This window comes from Macaca fascicularis, chromosome 6 (assembly GCF_037993035.2).
Source record: "Macaca fascicularis isolate 582-1 chromosome 6, T2T-MFA8v1.1".
NCBI classification, from domain to species: domain Eukaryota; kingdom Metazoa; phylum Chordata; class Mammalia; order Primates; family Cercopithecidae; genus Macaca; species Macaca fascicularis.
Genome location: NC_088380.1, coordinates 71,162,518 through 71,176,426, shown reverse-complemented (window position 1 = coordinate 71,176,426; position 13,909 = coordinate 71,162,518). Strand labels below are relative to the sequence as shown.

Genomic DNA, 13,909 nt, shown 5'->3' with positions numbered 1-13,909 from the left:
ATCAAATGGAAGTGTATATATGTGATCAGGCTTGAGCAGGTCCTGAGGGCACAAGTAAGTTATGTGAGAAAGTGGCTCAAATGCCAATGGTCCCTGCTCTTGCCACCTAGCTCTCTTTCCCCCAGCCTGCACCAATGGCCTCATGGGGAGCTCTCTTTGAACAGTTGAAAGAGGAAGAGAAGACAACGGTCTGGTTTACAGATGGTTCTGCACGATATGCAAGCACCACCCAAAAGTGGACAGCTGCAGCACTACAGCTGCTTTCTAGAACATCACTGACAGACAGTGGTGAAGGGAAATTTTCCCAGTGGGCAGAACTTCAAGCAGTGCACCTGCTTGTGCAGTTTGCATGGAATGAGAAATGGCCAGATGTGCGATTATATACTGATTCATGGGCTGTAGCAAATGGTTTGGCTGGATGGTCAGGGACTTGGAAGAAGCATGATTGGAAAATTAGTGATGAAGAAATTTGGGGAAGATGTATGTGGATGGACCTCTCTGAGTGGTCAAAAACTATATTTGTATCTCTTGTGAGTGCTCATCAAAGGTGACCTCAGCAAAGGAGGATTTTAATAAGTGGATAGGATGACTTATTCTCTGGGCATCACTCAGCCCCTTTCCCCAGCCACCCCTGTCATCACCCAATGGGCCCATGAACAAAGTGCCCATGGTGGCAGGGATGGAGGTTACGCATGGGCTTGGGAACATGGACTTCCACTCACCAAGGCTGACCTGGCTGTGACCACTGCTGAGTGCCTGATTTGCCAGCAGCAGAGACCAACACTGAGCCCTTGATATGGCACCATTCCTTGGGGTGATCAGCCAGCTACTTGGTGGCAGGTTGATTATATTAGACCTCTTCCATCATGGAAAGGGCAGCAGTTTGTCCTTAGCAGAATAGACACTTACTCCAAATATGGGTTTGCCTATCCTGCATGGAATGCCTTGTCCACCATCATGGTATTCTGTATAGCATTGCCTCTGACCAAGGCACATACTTTACGGCTAAAGTGCGGCAGTATGTTCATGCTCTTGGAATTCACTGGTCTTCTCCTTATCATTTTGAAGCAGCTGAATTGATAGAACAGTGGAATGGCCTTTTGAAGTCACAATTACAACACCAACTAGGTGACAGTACTTCGCAGGGCTGGTGCAGAGTTCTCCAGAAGGCTGTGTATGCTCTGAATCAGTGTCCAATATAAGGTACAGTTTCTCCCATAGCCGGGATTCACGGGTGCAGGAATCAAGGAAGTGGAAGTGGCACCACTCACCATCACCCCTAGGGGCCCATTAGAAAAATTTTTGCTTCCTATTCCCGCGACATTACATTTTGCTGGCCTAAAGGTAAGACCTAAAGGTCCAGAGTGGAGGGTGCTGCCACCAGGAGACACAACAATGATTCCATTAAACTGGAAGTTAATATTACCAACCAGACACTTTGGGCTCCTCCTACCTTTAAGTCAACAGGCTAAGAAGGGAGTTACAGTGTTGCCTGGGGTGATTGACCCAGACTATCAAGATGAAATCAGTCTACTACTCATCTTGAAATCAGTCTACTCTTCCTTACCTAATGGAGGTAAGGAAGAGTATGTGTGGAATACAGGAGATCCCTTAGGACCTCTCTTAGTATTACCATGCCCTGTGATTAAGGTCAATGGGAAACTACAACAACCCAATCTAAGCAGGACTAAAAATGACCCAGACCCTTCCAGAATGAAGGTGTGGGTTACTCTACCAGGAAGAAAACCACGACCTGCTGAGGTGCTTGCTGAAGGCACACGGAATACAGAATGAGTAGTAGAAGAAGGTTGTCATCAGTACCAGCTATGACCACCGTTACCAGTTGCAGAAACAAGGACTATAGTTCTCATGAGTATTTCCTCCTTATTTTATTAAGAACATGTTTATACATGTATACAGTTGTACTAAGAAAATATCTTCATTTTCCTTTTTCCTTTATCGTGTGGCATAAAATTTATTGACTTCATATCAGCATTTAAGTGGCAACTTTATGTAATAGCAGTTAAAGGATTAGTGTGCTTCCGGTTTTACAAAGGATAGAGATAGCTGTATTATGTTAGGCATAATTATGACCTTATTATTATTGTCTTTATTTGAAGATTATGTATGATTTCAGGAGATGTGTATGAGTTCAAGTTGGCAAAAGGTAGACTTCTGATGGTTAATGTTGAGTGTCAACTTGATTGGATTGAAGGATGCAAAGTATTGTTCCTGGATGTGTCTGTGAAGGTGTTGCCAAAGGAGATTAACATTTGAGTCAGCGGACTGGGAGAGGAGGACCCACCCTCAAGCTGGGTGGGCACAATCTAATCAGCTGCCAGCATGGCTAGAATAAAAGCAGGCAAAAGAACGTGGAAGTACTAGACTGACTGAGTCTTCCAGCCTCATCTTTCTCCCGTGCTGGATGCTTCCTGCCCTCAAACATCGGACTCCAAGTTCTTCAGCTTTTGGACTCTTGGACCTATATCAGTAGTTTGCCAGGGGCCCTTGGGCCTTTGGTCATAGACTGAAGACTACACTGTCAGCTTCTCTATTTTTGAGGTTTTGGGACTTGGACTGGTGTCCTTGCTTCTCAGCTCGCAGATGGCCTATTGTGGAACTTCACCTTATGATCGTGTGAGTCAATACTCCTTAATAAACTCCCCTTCATATATACATCTATCCTATTAGTTCTGTCCCTCTAGAGAAACCTGACTAATACAGCTTCTGTTTTTTGGTTTTTGAAATATATACATATAAACAAATTTCTTCCCTCCCCAGTTTCCATTTATTTCATCTCTGGTTTCCTGAATGGGGTTCACTTAAGTATATTAGTTTTCTAAAGACTGCTAGCTTTTTTTTTTTTTAAGATGTGACTAAGGAGTTTCCTGTCAACTCTATTCTGCCCATAATCTTCATTTCTTTCTTCTTCTTTTTTTTTTTTGAGAGGGAGTCTCGCTCTGTCACCCAGGCTGGAGTGCAGTGGCGCAATCTTGGCTCACTGCAAGCTCCACCTCCCAGGTTCACGCCATTCTCCTGCCTCAGCCTCCCGAGTAGCTGGGACTTCAGGCGCCTGCCACCACGCCCGGCTAAGTTTTTGTATTTTTAGTAGAGATGGGGTTTCACCGTGGTCTCGATCTCCTGACCTCATGATCCGCCCTCCTCGGCCTCCCAAAGTGCTGGGATTACAGGCGTGAGCCACCGCACCCGGCCCAATCTTCATTTCTTAATTAAACGAAGAAGGAAAAGAAAAGCTGGAGGGAAAAGTTTTGAAAGAGAAAAAAATTGGTCTCTATAATAATTTTCAAGAATTTTTATTGCAACTAAAATTCTTTCAGTGTTTAGTTTATGAAGAAAAAAATGGATGGGTATAGTACATACATTTCCATGGTAACAGAAGTGTTAAATACAAGATATTTGTATTTAAATATCTTGTATTTAAATATCTTATTAATTTAAATATCTTGTATTAAAATGGTAAGATATACCTGTAATCCCAGCACTTTGGGAGGCCCAGACAGGCGGATCACGAGGTCAGGAGATTGAGACCATCCTGGCTAACACAGTGAAACCCTGTCTCTACTAAAAATACAAAAAATTAGCCGGGCGTGGTGGCAGGCGCCTGAAGTCCCAGCTACTCTGGAGGCTGAGGCGGGAGAACGGGGTCAACCCGGGAGGCAGAGCTTGTAGTGAGCCGAGATCATGCCACTGCACTCCAGCCTGGGCGACAGAGCGAGACTCCGTCTCAAAACAACAACAACAACAACAACAAAAACTTAGCTGGGGATGGTGGTTCATGCCTGTAGTCTCAGCTTATATATATATATATATATTTATTAGTCAATTTAAGTAAGTAAATAGATAATAAAATAAAAATTTAAAAGAGACTTAAGAGAATGGCGGTTACACGGGACAGTTCACTTGTGAAAATTCATTAGACTGAACACTTGTCATCAAACTATATAATTATTTATGCATTTTTCTGCATGAATATTTTACTTCAATTAAAAGTTTATTTAAAAAGAGATCAAGCCATTGCAATGTATGGATCTTGATTCTAATAAAAGAGGCATTTTTTAAAGCCCTTTTTGCAATTGGGACAGCTGAGTACAATATTTGATGACATGAAAGAGTAACTGATGTTTTAAGAAAAGAGTTACTGATGTTTTAAGAATAATAGTGGTGTGTATTTATTTTTTAGTCCTTTTATTTTAGAAATACAGGGAAATACTTAATGGATGCAATGAAATGATATCCGAGGTTGACTTCATACAGTAGGGTTGATGGAACAACTAATGGGAATACATAATAGATGAAACAAAGTTGGTCACACTTGAACACTTGAAACTGGATGATGGCTGCATGAGTGTTCATTATACTGTTGATGTTTTTTTTTTTTGGTATATGTTTGAAATTTTCTGCAATGCAGTTAAAATATTTACACAAACACATATATATATACACATATATAAAGTTAAACTGACAATTCGCCATTTCCCACCCTAATCAATTTTCACCAGTTTTTCACAGTATTCTTGACCCAATCACTTGGAGACAGAATCTGCTGGAAAAGTTTCATTACTCTGTTTAGACACAGGATGGCACTCTTTGAATAAGTAATTAGCCAAAGTCCACTCCCACTAAGTAAGCTCCTCTACAAGCTGCTACTTTGTAGGGCAGTTTATCTTAGTTGAGGGTAAAATCTTTTCAGAGAGCATATATAGATGTTTACTGCTCATACCTTTATTTTTTGTGTGTGTACTGGCTGTCCCTATTTACTGCCAGTACTGGAAAAATTAAGGAAGGTTAAGGTTCAAAACTATTTAAATAGTCATTTGATGCCTACTTTTCTTATTTTTGGTGTTTACAATTCTTGCTATATTTTGCTGCCTCATGTATTTCACATATATGTACACACATATGTACACATACAAATACACACACATACATACATACATATGAATCATCTTTATTTAAAACTCAAGGCTAACTATTGAACAGATTTCTACATTTTAAATGGCATTTAGCCAAATACTACTGATTAACGTCAGGATGAGGACTATTGACTGTGGACAGATGCTTTCCGGACACTTTCAACCCTTGAAGAAGAATTGAAATAACTGTATTCTTGGACGTTCTCGGTCTGATTCATGCCTCCTTTTAGCCAACTATTCATAGATTCACCAGAAGAATTACACCTACTACCTCCGGCGTAGGAAGAAAAAAAAAAAAAAAAATCAAATGGGCAATAATGTTAGCAGAAGCTTGAAATTTAAGAGCCGGTGTTCGGAAAGATCATCCTACTCCCTTCCCCCTGGTCCAATTCTCCTTTCTGGTTCTGGCCATCGGAAATCGACTTGGCATTAACTAAGGACTGGAATTTCAAGGCGTCAATTTTCCCCTGCCCCCAACCTCGGAAACTCTTAAACAGCTCCCTATTCTACACTCAATGGTAGAGACAGATAAATGATGCAGCAGATTACACCGTTGAAAGGCAACATTTGTCCTGAGCTATTTTCACATTTTTTCCTGTTTCCGATGTATGTGCCAGACTTTGTTTGCTTGCTTAGGACATGGAAAACATTGGGCATTTTCTCCCCAGTGGCAGGTTTCTCTCAGCAAATGAAAGTGAAAGTGCTACATTGTAGCGGTATTTTATCCTTAAAGTCTGGACTGGCAGCTGGTGTGTAGCGGGGAGGGAGGGTGGGCTTGGGAAGCTTGAAGAACCAGTTTTGAGGTTTTGTTTGTTTATCTTGAGATCGCAGCAGGGTTCCTGTTTCCCCCTCCTTTTTTTTTTTGGTGGGGGGTGGTGGGAGGGAGGTCCTATTTCGGATTTATTTTCATTTGGGCATCATTGAAGTTTCATTCAATGGACTGACTTTAAAAAAATACACTCCACTTGTGGTTTTTCCCGGTTGCACTTTAAAACACCATCCAGTCTCACCCTCATCTGGAAATAATGCAAGCTTCTCTCTTCCCCCGCTCCCTCCTCCCCTACTTTTTTTTTTTTTTCTTTTAAAGCTCCACATAACCTGAAGTCGATAATCAGATGGAAAATGTGCTGGTATTAGTTTACTTTAGTTTACTTTTCCTTTTGGTGCTAACCTTACTTGCTGAAGTATGTATAAAACACAGGCATTTTGTACACTTGTAGCTACTGAGGCTTGATGTCTGCCTGCTCCACGAATCTAAGCTTTAAGTTTCCTCACAGGCACTGTTTACGTGCAAGTTTTAACATTTTGATTGTGTGGAGTTCAAAAATAAAATTACACAGAGAATGACACCAGAGATCTTAACAGTGACATTAGTCCATCTAAAGTCATTCATCCTTCTCCCTCCCCCTTCCTTTTTCCAAGAAACAACTAATAGCAAACCAGGCTAGAATTTCTAAGAGTTTAGAGGAGGAGGAGGAAAAGAGGCGGAGTGAGATAGGAGAGAGGTTAGAGAGGCCAGAATTTCTCTCATTCACAGTGTGGAAAAGTTGACATTGTCTAAGCCCTTCTGAATGGCTGGTAGTTGGTTACCCCGATTGTACCTCTACCTCCCCTCCCCCTCCACGTGACGACCCAGGACACATGCGCACCCGACGCAGCCCAGGCACATCTGCAGACTGACGTCAGTGTGCTCTGCCTCCGAGGAAAAGCTGCCAAAATTTTCTCCTGCTGCAATTCAAGTTGGCTGGGGGCCGGTAGTGAGATCTAGGGCTACTTCAACAAAACTTTGCTGCCCTTCCTGCTCCTCTTGTCTTCTTTTCTCCTGATACCTTTTGATGCTCTGCACATGTTATTTGCATAGCAAAGGCACTAAGCTTTCCAGGAAGAGAGGGCACCACTTCCACCCCCAATAAGTCTTTTTTCCCGTCTTTTCTTTCTTTTCCTTTCCTTTTTTGGGGGGTGGGGAGGGAGAGAAAGGGGGTTTGCAAAGGCAGCATCTCAGAGTGATAGCCTAGATGTATTGAAGGCATCTCTTATTCTGCCAAATCGGAAAGTCAGTTCTCTAAAGCCCGGGTTAGCCAGACCATAGGGTTTTATTCTGGCTGCAGAATAACTGGCTGGTGTGGCTTTGCAAAGGGGGGCAAAAAATTAAAAAAAAAAAAAAAAATTAAAAAAAGTTAGAGAAGAGAGGGAGTACGTGAGTCGTCCAGTGCAATCTCTATTGTCTGAAACTTACTTTTTATCAGAATTTGAAGATGAAAACGGTAAGGAAGACTTAACAATATTCAATGAAGCTTTTTTTTTTTTTTTTTTTTTTTTCCTTTTTAAACCAACAACTTGTGCTTTGCTTGTCTTCCGAATAACGCTTAGAAAACTTTTTTTCTGTGTGTGTGTTTTGGGTTTTTTTCTTTTTCTTTTTCTTTTTTTTTTTAAATGGCAATGAGTGAGCTTGACTGAACTCATTTTACAAATAGATATCTTTTTAACTCCAGACTTGTCGGGGGTTGTAGAATTCTGGGACTTGCAATTATTTTATGATGCAAAAAATACGTTTATTTTATGAATATACAATACATGTTTTGTGAAGTGGACTTGATTATGATTATTGTAATCTTTTAACTGATCACCAAATAGTAATCCGGAAGGTAATAATGATGTGTGTGTTTTAAATTGATTTCCAGTTTTCTTAAAGAAAAGTCTTCTGCATTTTGTAGTTTCATGTCAGTGTCGTAAGTCTTCAGACAAGTGCATATTTTATGCTTGGACTCAGAGGGTAGCATTAATGTGCTAGCTGTAGCCCCGATGCTCTAGGACATGTTAAGCTCTTAATAGGCTAATCAAAGAGATGGAAGCGTGTGTTTTTGATTTACTTTTGGCCACTTGGGACGTGCTAGACTCATAACCCTCCGGAGCCTTGTTTATCGGGGTATGTCTGTATATATGGTGTATGGGACCAAAGTTCAGGGATTGAGGAGGGAGAGCGAGAGTGCGAGAATGGGGTATTGGAAAGCCTCTTTCTGATAATATGTGCTGCAATTCCTGTCTTTGATGCTTTCTTTCCTTGTACTAGAGGAAAAGTGAGCGAGAGATTGAGAAAGCGCACTGAGAGGGAACAAGAGAGTGAGTTTCTTACTCTTGTTTTTATTTGAGCTGCCGGTGCAACGCGTTTGGGCCAGATGCCAACTGTCTGGGTCACACGCGTTTTATCCAAATAGATTTAGCGCTGCTGTCTGGAAATGGGCTGCTGAATGTTAACTTTAGGATCAACTCAACCAGGGCAGCTCAGACTGTTACCCTCTGTCTGGGCGAAGTGGAATGGTGGAGACGGGGGGAGGTGAGGGTGTGCAGAGCAGAGAGAAAAAGGGAAACTGAACCATTGCTTGGAACTTTAAAAAAGACACTTGAGTGTGATTTTCAACATATTCTTTTTATGTTCAGATGTCGTGGACTAATTTTCTGTTCTTTTTTCTTTCTTTTTTAGTTTTTGTTAATTAGACTGTTTAGATGTGGGAATGACAGTTTTCAGAATTCATGACAGGAAAAGAAATGTAACACAAACTTGGTGTAGTTGAAAGAAATTAAGAAAATTAATTTTGGAGATAATTGTTTTCTTGTGTTGCAGCAAAGTGGTAGCTGCAGTCTAGTTTATGTTAATTTTGTGCTTAAATGTGATCATTAGTGTTTTGAATTTTTGAAGAATAGCATTTAGAGGCAAATACGTTGATTTCAAACAAGTCAAATTCATTCATTTGCCACAACATTTGCCACAAATGGCTGCAAATGAAATCTGTGTAGTGGTCTTAATATTTTTGTGATTCCCAAGAAGAAAATCTTCTAGCCTCAAGACTTAAAATACTGTAATATTCCTCATGTCTGATTCCAATACCTGTAAGATTAATTCCTACTCTGGTCTACTCTTAGCACTTCCTTTTTCTTTCCTTAGTAACCACTAGTAGTTACTAGGATGGGTCTTTATGCCAAATCTTATCAAGTTTGTGACTTTAGTGATTGAATGAAGGGAGTTACCATATTGAGAGTTAGTTAACAACATATTTGGAATATGTGTTGGGGGTAGTGGGGAGAAAAAGAGGGCAAGAGGTGGATAGCTCTCTTGCTTCTGCCAAAAAACATGGTTGATTATCAAGCTAACCTCAAGAGAAAAAACTTCTAATACAGATAATGTGTATTTACTTGCTATCTGGAAAAAAGTGTGAGACTACATGTAATTTAGGGCTTGAGTTTTATAAATCATGGATTGTGTTTTTGCTTTTAGCTCGTTTGCTTTTCTTGATAGATATGTTTTGGGTAATTTATGTGTTTAGTTTCATCTTTTCTTGGAAACCAATCTCACAAATTTTATAAATGACCTAGAAACCTTTATACTTAGAGCCTAATTGTGTCCTTAGCATACAGTAGGTGATAATAAATATTTGTTGAGAGAATAAATGGAAAATGAAAGAAGTTAATTTTCATATATAAAAATTAAATACCTGAAATGAGCATGGTATTGTTGTTTCTTCCATGGAGATCAAATCAGCCTTAAATAAATAACCAGAGTTAAGATGGATGAAAGAAGTTGAGAAGAACGTTATACATGTTCTTTAGCTTCATAATAATAGTTCACAAGAAGAAATTATTACCTTGGCTACTCCCAGATCACTTGAGTGGGAAGTAAAGATGATAGAGGAAAAAAGACAAGTAATACCCTCCAACCAGGGCAGACTACTGAGGAAATCACTATGGTGCAAGTTGTGTGATCTTTTTTCTTCTTAGGTAGTGTAGCTTTGATCCATGGAAGCAGGTAAATGATCACTTTACTGCCTGGTGCATTTGTGTTAGGGAAAAAAGCATACGTGAAATCAAAGTGAAATGGATGTTTTGGTTCTGTTTTCAAATTTAAAGTAGTTATAAGTATCATTATCAAGACCGAAGTTCTTTATTCCTTGCTGTAAAAGACGATGTAACTAGTTGATTGACTCCATCATCATATCTAATTTATTTCACATTTATGAGGGAAAGAGGAACATGAAACTATTTTTGAAGGAAGGCCTTTGAAAAGTGATGTTAGATAATGAAGGAGGGCTAATATTATTTAGCTTAAAGTGAAGTACAGAGACACTTTACATCATATGTAATCTAATCTCTTAACAAGTCTTTGTGAGATAGACATCAGTATCATGGTTTTATAGATGAGAAAGCAGATACAGAGAGGTTAAGTAACTAGGGGTCAGGCCAGGACTCAAAGCCTTTGTGCTTTCCACAACATAATGATGTTTCTGCTATACAATTTAAAAGGTCAATGCATTGTAATTTTTGGACAACTCTTTAGTATTTTAATGTTAGTTTGAACTTTGTAAACTATATCTGGAAAAGTCACAGGCTCTACATATTTATGGTGTCCAGATTAACCTCCCCACCAGGTGTCAGAAAGTGGGTTAACTCATTCACTTTTATTTTGTAGGGGACTAAGAGTCATTAGATTTGTTAGTTGTGTTGATTTTAGTTAAATTCTTTTTTTTTGTTTTTTGTTTTTGAGACCGAGCCTCACTCTGTCACCCAGGCTGGAGTGCAGTGGTGCAATCTTGGCTCACTGCAGCCTCCACCTCCCATGATCAGGTGATTCTCTTGCCTCAGCCCCCTGAGTAGCTGGGATTACAGGTACGCACCACCACGCCTGGCTAATTTTGTATTTTTAGTATATTCAAGGTTTTGAAATGTGGGCCAGGCTGGTCTCAAACTCCTGACCATGGGTGATCTGCCTGTCTCAGCCTCCCAAAGTGCTGGGATTATAGGTATGAGCCACCATGCCTGGCCAATTCTAGTTGAATTCTATCTAGACTAATTTACTTAATGTTAAGTTTCTTCACTGAGCACTGGAGGCCAAAAAAAAAAAAAAAGAGGGAGCAAGGGAGCGATAAAGGAAAAAGAAACTCACATGCCAGCTATTGTAACTAGTGTTGGAACCAAGACTATAACTGGTTTGTTTAACTTCAAAGCTCCTGCTTTTTCAACTATGCACCAATGCCTTTTTTACTGCAAATCTTTAAATCATACGGTAGTCTACTTCTGGCCAAATAGGTATTACTTTTTTTTCTCAATGCTACTGGCTTAGTTAACTTGGGCATTTACAGGAGAATAAGTAAGAGTGAAGGTTATGAAACTGTAACAATTTACAAAAAGAGCAGGACATTTCTCAAGAGGGAAAAATAGTTACTCCCTAAATCCAGTCAAATGTATTGTAAGTTTCTCAGTAGTTTCAAAACCCAGAAAAATAGGGATGAATGATTCAATCAAATCTATCTCCATTGCTAGAAAATTAACTCAAATGTGTTAAGTATATGTGCTTTAAAGGAAGATTATAACCTAAACTATATGAGGGACTCATTTAATGTCAGATTTTATTACTCAGAACACTCCAGTGATTTAAAAAAATTAAAACAATGAGAATGAATGTTGTTCATGAGGCAACAATTATAATTTTAAAATTACATGGGAAGGTTTAGAGTATGGAAACTGTATTTAAGTAGGTTGGAAACCAAGATAATGGAATTCTTTTTATTGCTGTTATTGAATAATGGTATAACTTAATCTCTCTAAAAATTTTTACCTGAGAAAGGATATATAGTACCTGGTATCTTGCCTAAATTAGTGTAGAAGTGATTTCGAGAAGAAACAATGACTGTATGTGAAGTTGTTAAAAACTATTCACATTAACTAAACAATACCATTTATAAATATCTTGGCCGGGCGCAATGGCTCATGCCTGTAATCCCAGCACTTTGGGAGGCCAAGGCGGGCGGATCAGGAGGTCAGGAGATCAAGACCATCCTGGCTAACACGGTGAATCCCCGCCTCTACTAAAAAAAAAAAAATACAAAAAATCAGCTGGGCATGGTGGCACGCACCTATAATCCCAGCTACTCAGGAGGCTGAGGCAGGAGAATCACTTGAACCTGGGAGGCGGAGGTTGCAGTGAGCCAAGATCGTGCCACTGCACTCTAGCCTGGGCAACAAGAGTGAGACTCCATCTCGAATAATAAAAAAAAATCTTATTTGACATTGGTTGTTATTAACTGCTATTGACTGTTTAAATTTGAGTGCCTTAAACTGAAAGTGTGATGTAATACAAATAATTTAGACTTTAGAATCAGACAGCCTTGTGTGAATCTGGGCTCTACTGTTTTATACCTATCTGACTAGTGAGCTTCAGTTTATTTGTGAATTGGTGGCTGTATTAGTAATCAATTGCTGTGTAACAAATTACCACAAACTTAGTGAGTTAAAACAATACACATTTATTATCACACAGTTTCTCTGGGTCAGGAATCTAGGGGTTGTGTCCTCAGCTTTAGTGTATCTCACGAGGCTACAAAGTGTTGCCAAGGACTAGGGTCTTTACAGAAGGCTTGACTGGGGAAGAACCTGTTTCTAAGCTCACTTATTACTGAATAGGATTTAGTTTCTTGCATACTGTTGGACTGAGGGCCTTAGTTCCTTGTTAGTGATATCAGAGGCTGCTCTCAGTTTCTTCAATGTAGGCCTCACCAAATGACAGCTTGCTTCATCTAAACCAATTAGGGAAAGATGTGGCTGGCAGGATGGAAGTCAGAATCTTTTGTATGTAATAATGAAGTGATATCCCCTCAAAGTTGAGATATTCTATTGGTTAGAATCAAATTAAGAGGAGGGGAACAAGGGAATGGATATGAGGAAGCCAGATTATTATTATGGGCTCATCAGAGTCTACTCTACCACAGGGGCAGAGTATATTTACTTCACAAGATTGTTTTGGAGATTAAAAGAAGCAATATATATTTAAAGTTTTTTATTTTTGGTCTGATCTTAAACTACCTTTCTGGTTATTACCTGTTATTTTTTTTTTTCCACAGGAACAAAATTTGCTATTGCTATTATTACTAATATTGTTTACTATTTCCCATTTTTTTTCTGGTTATCTAGACTTTGTGGAATGCATTTCTTCTATTTGTAATGATTACCTTCAGCAATTTGATTTGTAAAATTATATTCGTCTTCCAGGATCTGTCTGAAATGCTGCTTTTTCCATAAACATTCCTTGATCAATTCTTCTCTGACCCAGAAGTCATCTCCCTCATCTGATCTCCCACAACAACTTTGCACAACCTTGTCATGGCATTTGTCAGTCTGCCTTACACTTTTCCTTGTTGTTTAGATTATGAGCTCCCCAAGGGCAAGGATTGAATCTTAATCTTTTCTGTTTCCCTTAATCCTTTTCTGTATTCTGATGTTGTTATAACATCATCTTTTTAACATAGTAGGACAATATTTATTGATTAATGAATTAGCTTTTCCAAGGCTTAGCAGTTTAATAACTTGTAGAGACAGATGTAAGGAATTTTAAATGGCTGTTGTTGTTTTATATGTTGTATGTACCAATATTTCTAGCACCGCAGGGAATGAAGTGTTTCACATAAGTTAATTTTACAGGTAACTACAAATACTTTTTATATGCCTAAAGTGATTTTATTTTAACCACTATTCATTTATTCATTCTTTTACTCATCCATTTTTTTCAACCAACAAATATATATTAAGTATTTAGTATGTGAAAATTTTATATATTAGGGATTTGGAATGAAAATCTTTCTAATATCTTTTGTGTACTTTCCTAACTTATTAACAGTAACGTATCTTATTAAAAGCATTTATCTTCTTATTTTGGACTCAGGCATAGTATTATGAATGTCAGATATTGAACTATATAACACAGTTATACAAACAATAGGAACTGTTAAACTATATAAGACCCATTTGCCTCTACCCCAAACTATATTACTTTGGGGTTCTTAAACTACATTTTAGTTTTTTATCCTTTTTTTGGGTCACAGTTTTGCTGTTTATGGCTAGTTTTTAGTCTCTTAGTTATTTTCTTCTTCTGATCTGCTGTATCTTGGGAAATCAGGCAGCCAAATATGCTATTCTGTATCAAGTGTGAA

At 38.9% G+C, this 13,909-nt stretch overlaps 1 protein-coding gene across 15 annotated transcripts in view; it reads left to right on the top strand.

The window, feature by feature from the left end:
- Positions 1-6,615: 6,615 nt before the first annotated feature.
- The window catches only part of ADAMTS6 (ADAM metallopeptidase with thrombospondin type 1 motif 6), a 330,357-nt gene continuing 323,063 nt past the window's right edge, over positions 6,616-13,909 (top strand). For 14 of the 15 annotated variants that reach the window (XR_012413697.1, XR_010587386.2, XR_012413698.1 and 11 more), the window contains exon 1: positions 6,616-7,198. Coding sequence is in view for 1 of the 15 variants with exons in the window: in XM_015451548.4 (XP_015307034.1) it covers positions 7,190-7,198 (9 nt within the window). In the remaining 14 variants the exon portion in view is untranslated. Of the gene's footprint in view, positions 13,401-13,909 lie in introns of all 15 variants that reach the window. The other variant, XM_065546320.2, reaches the window with a different exon arrangement.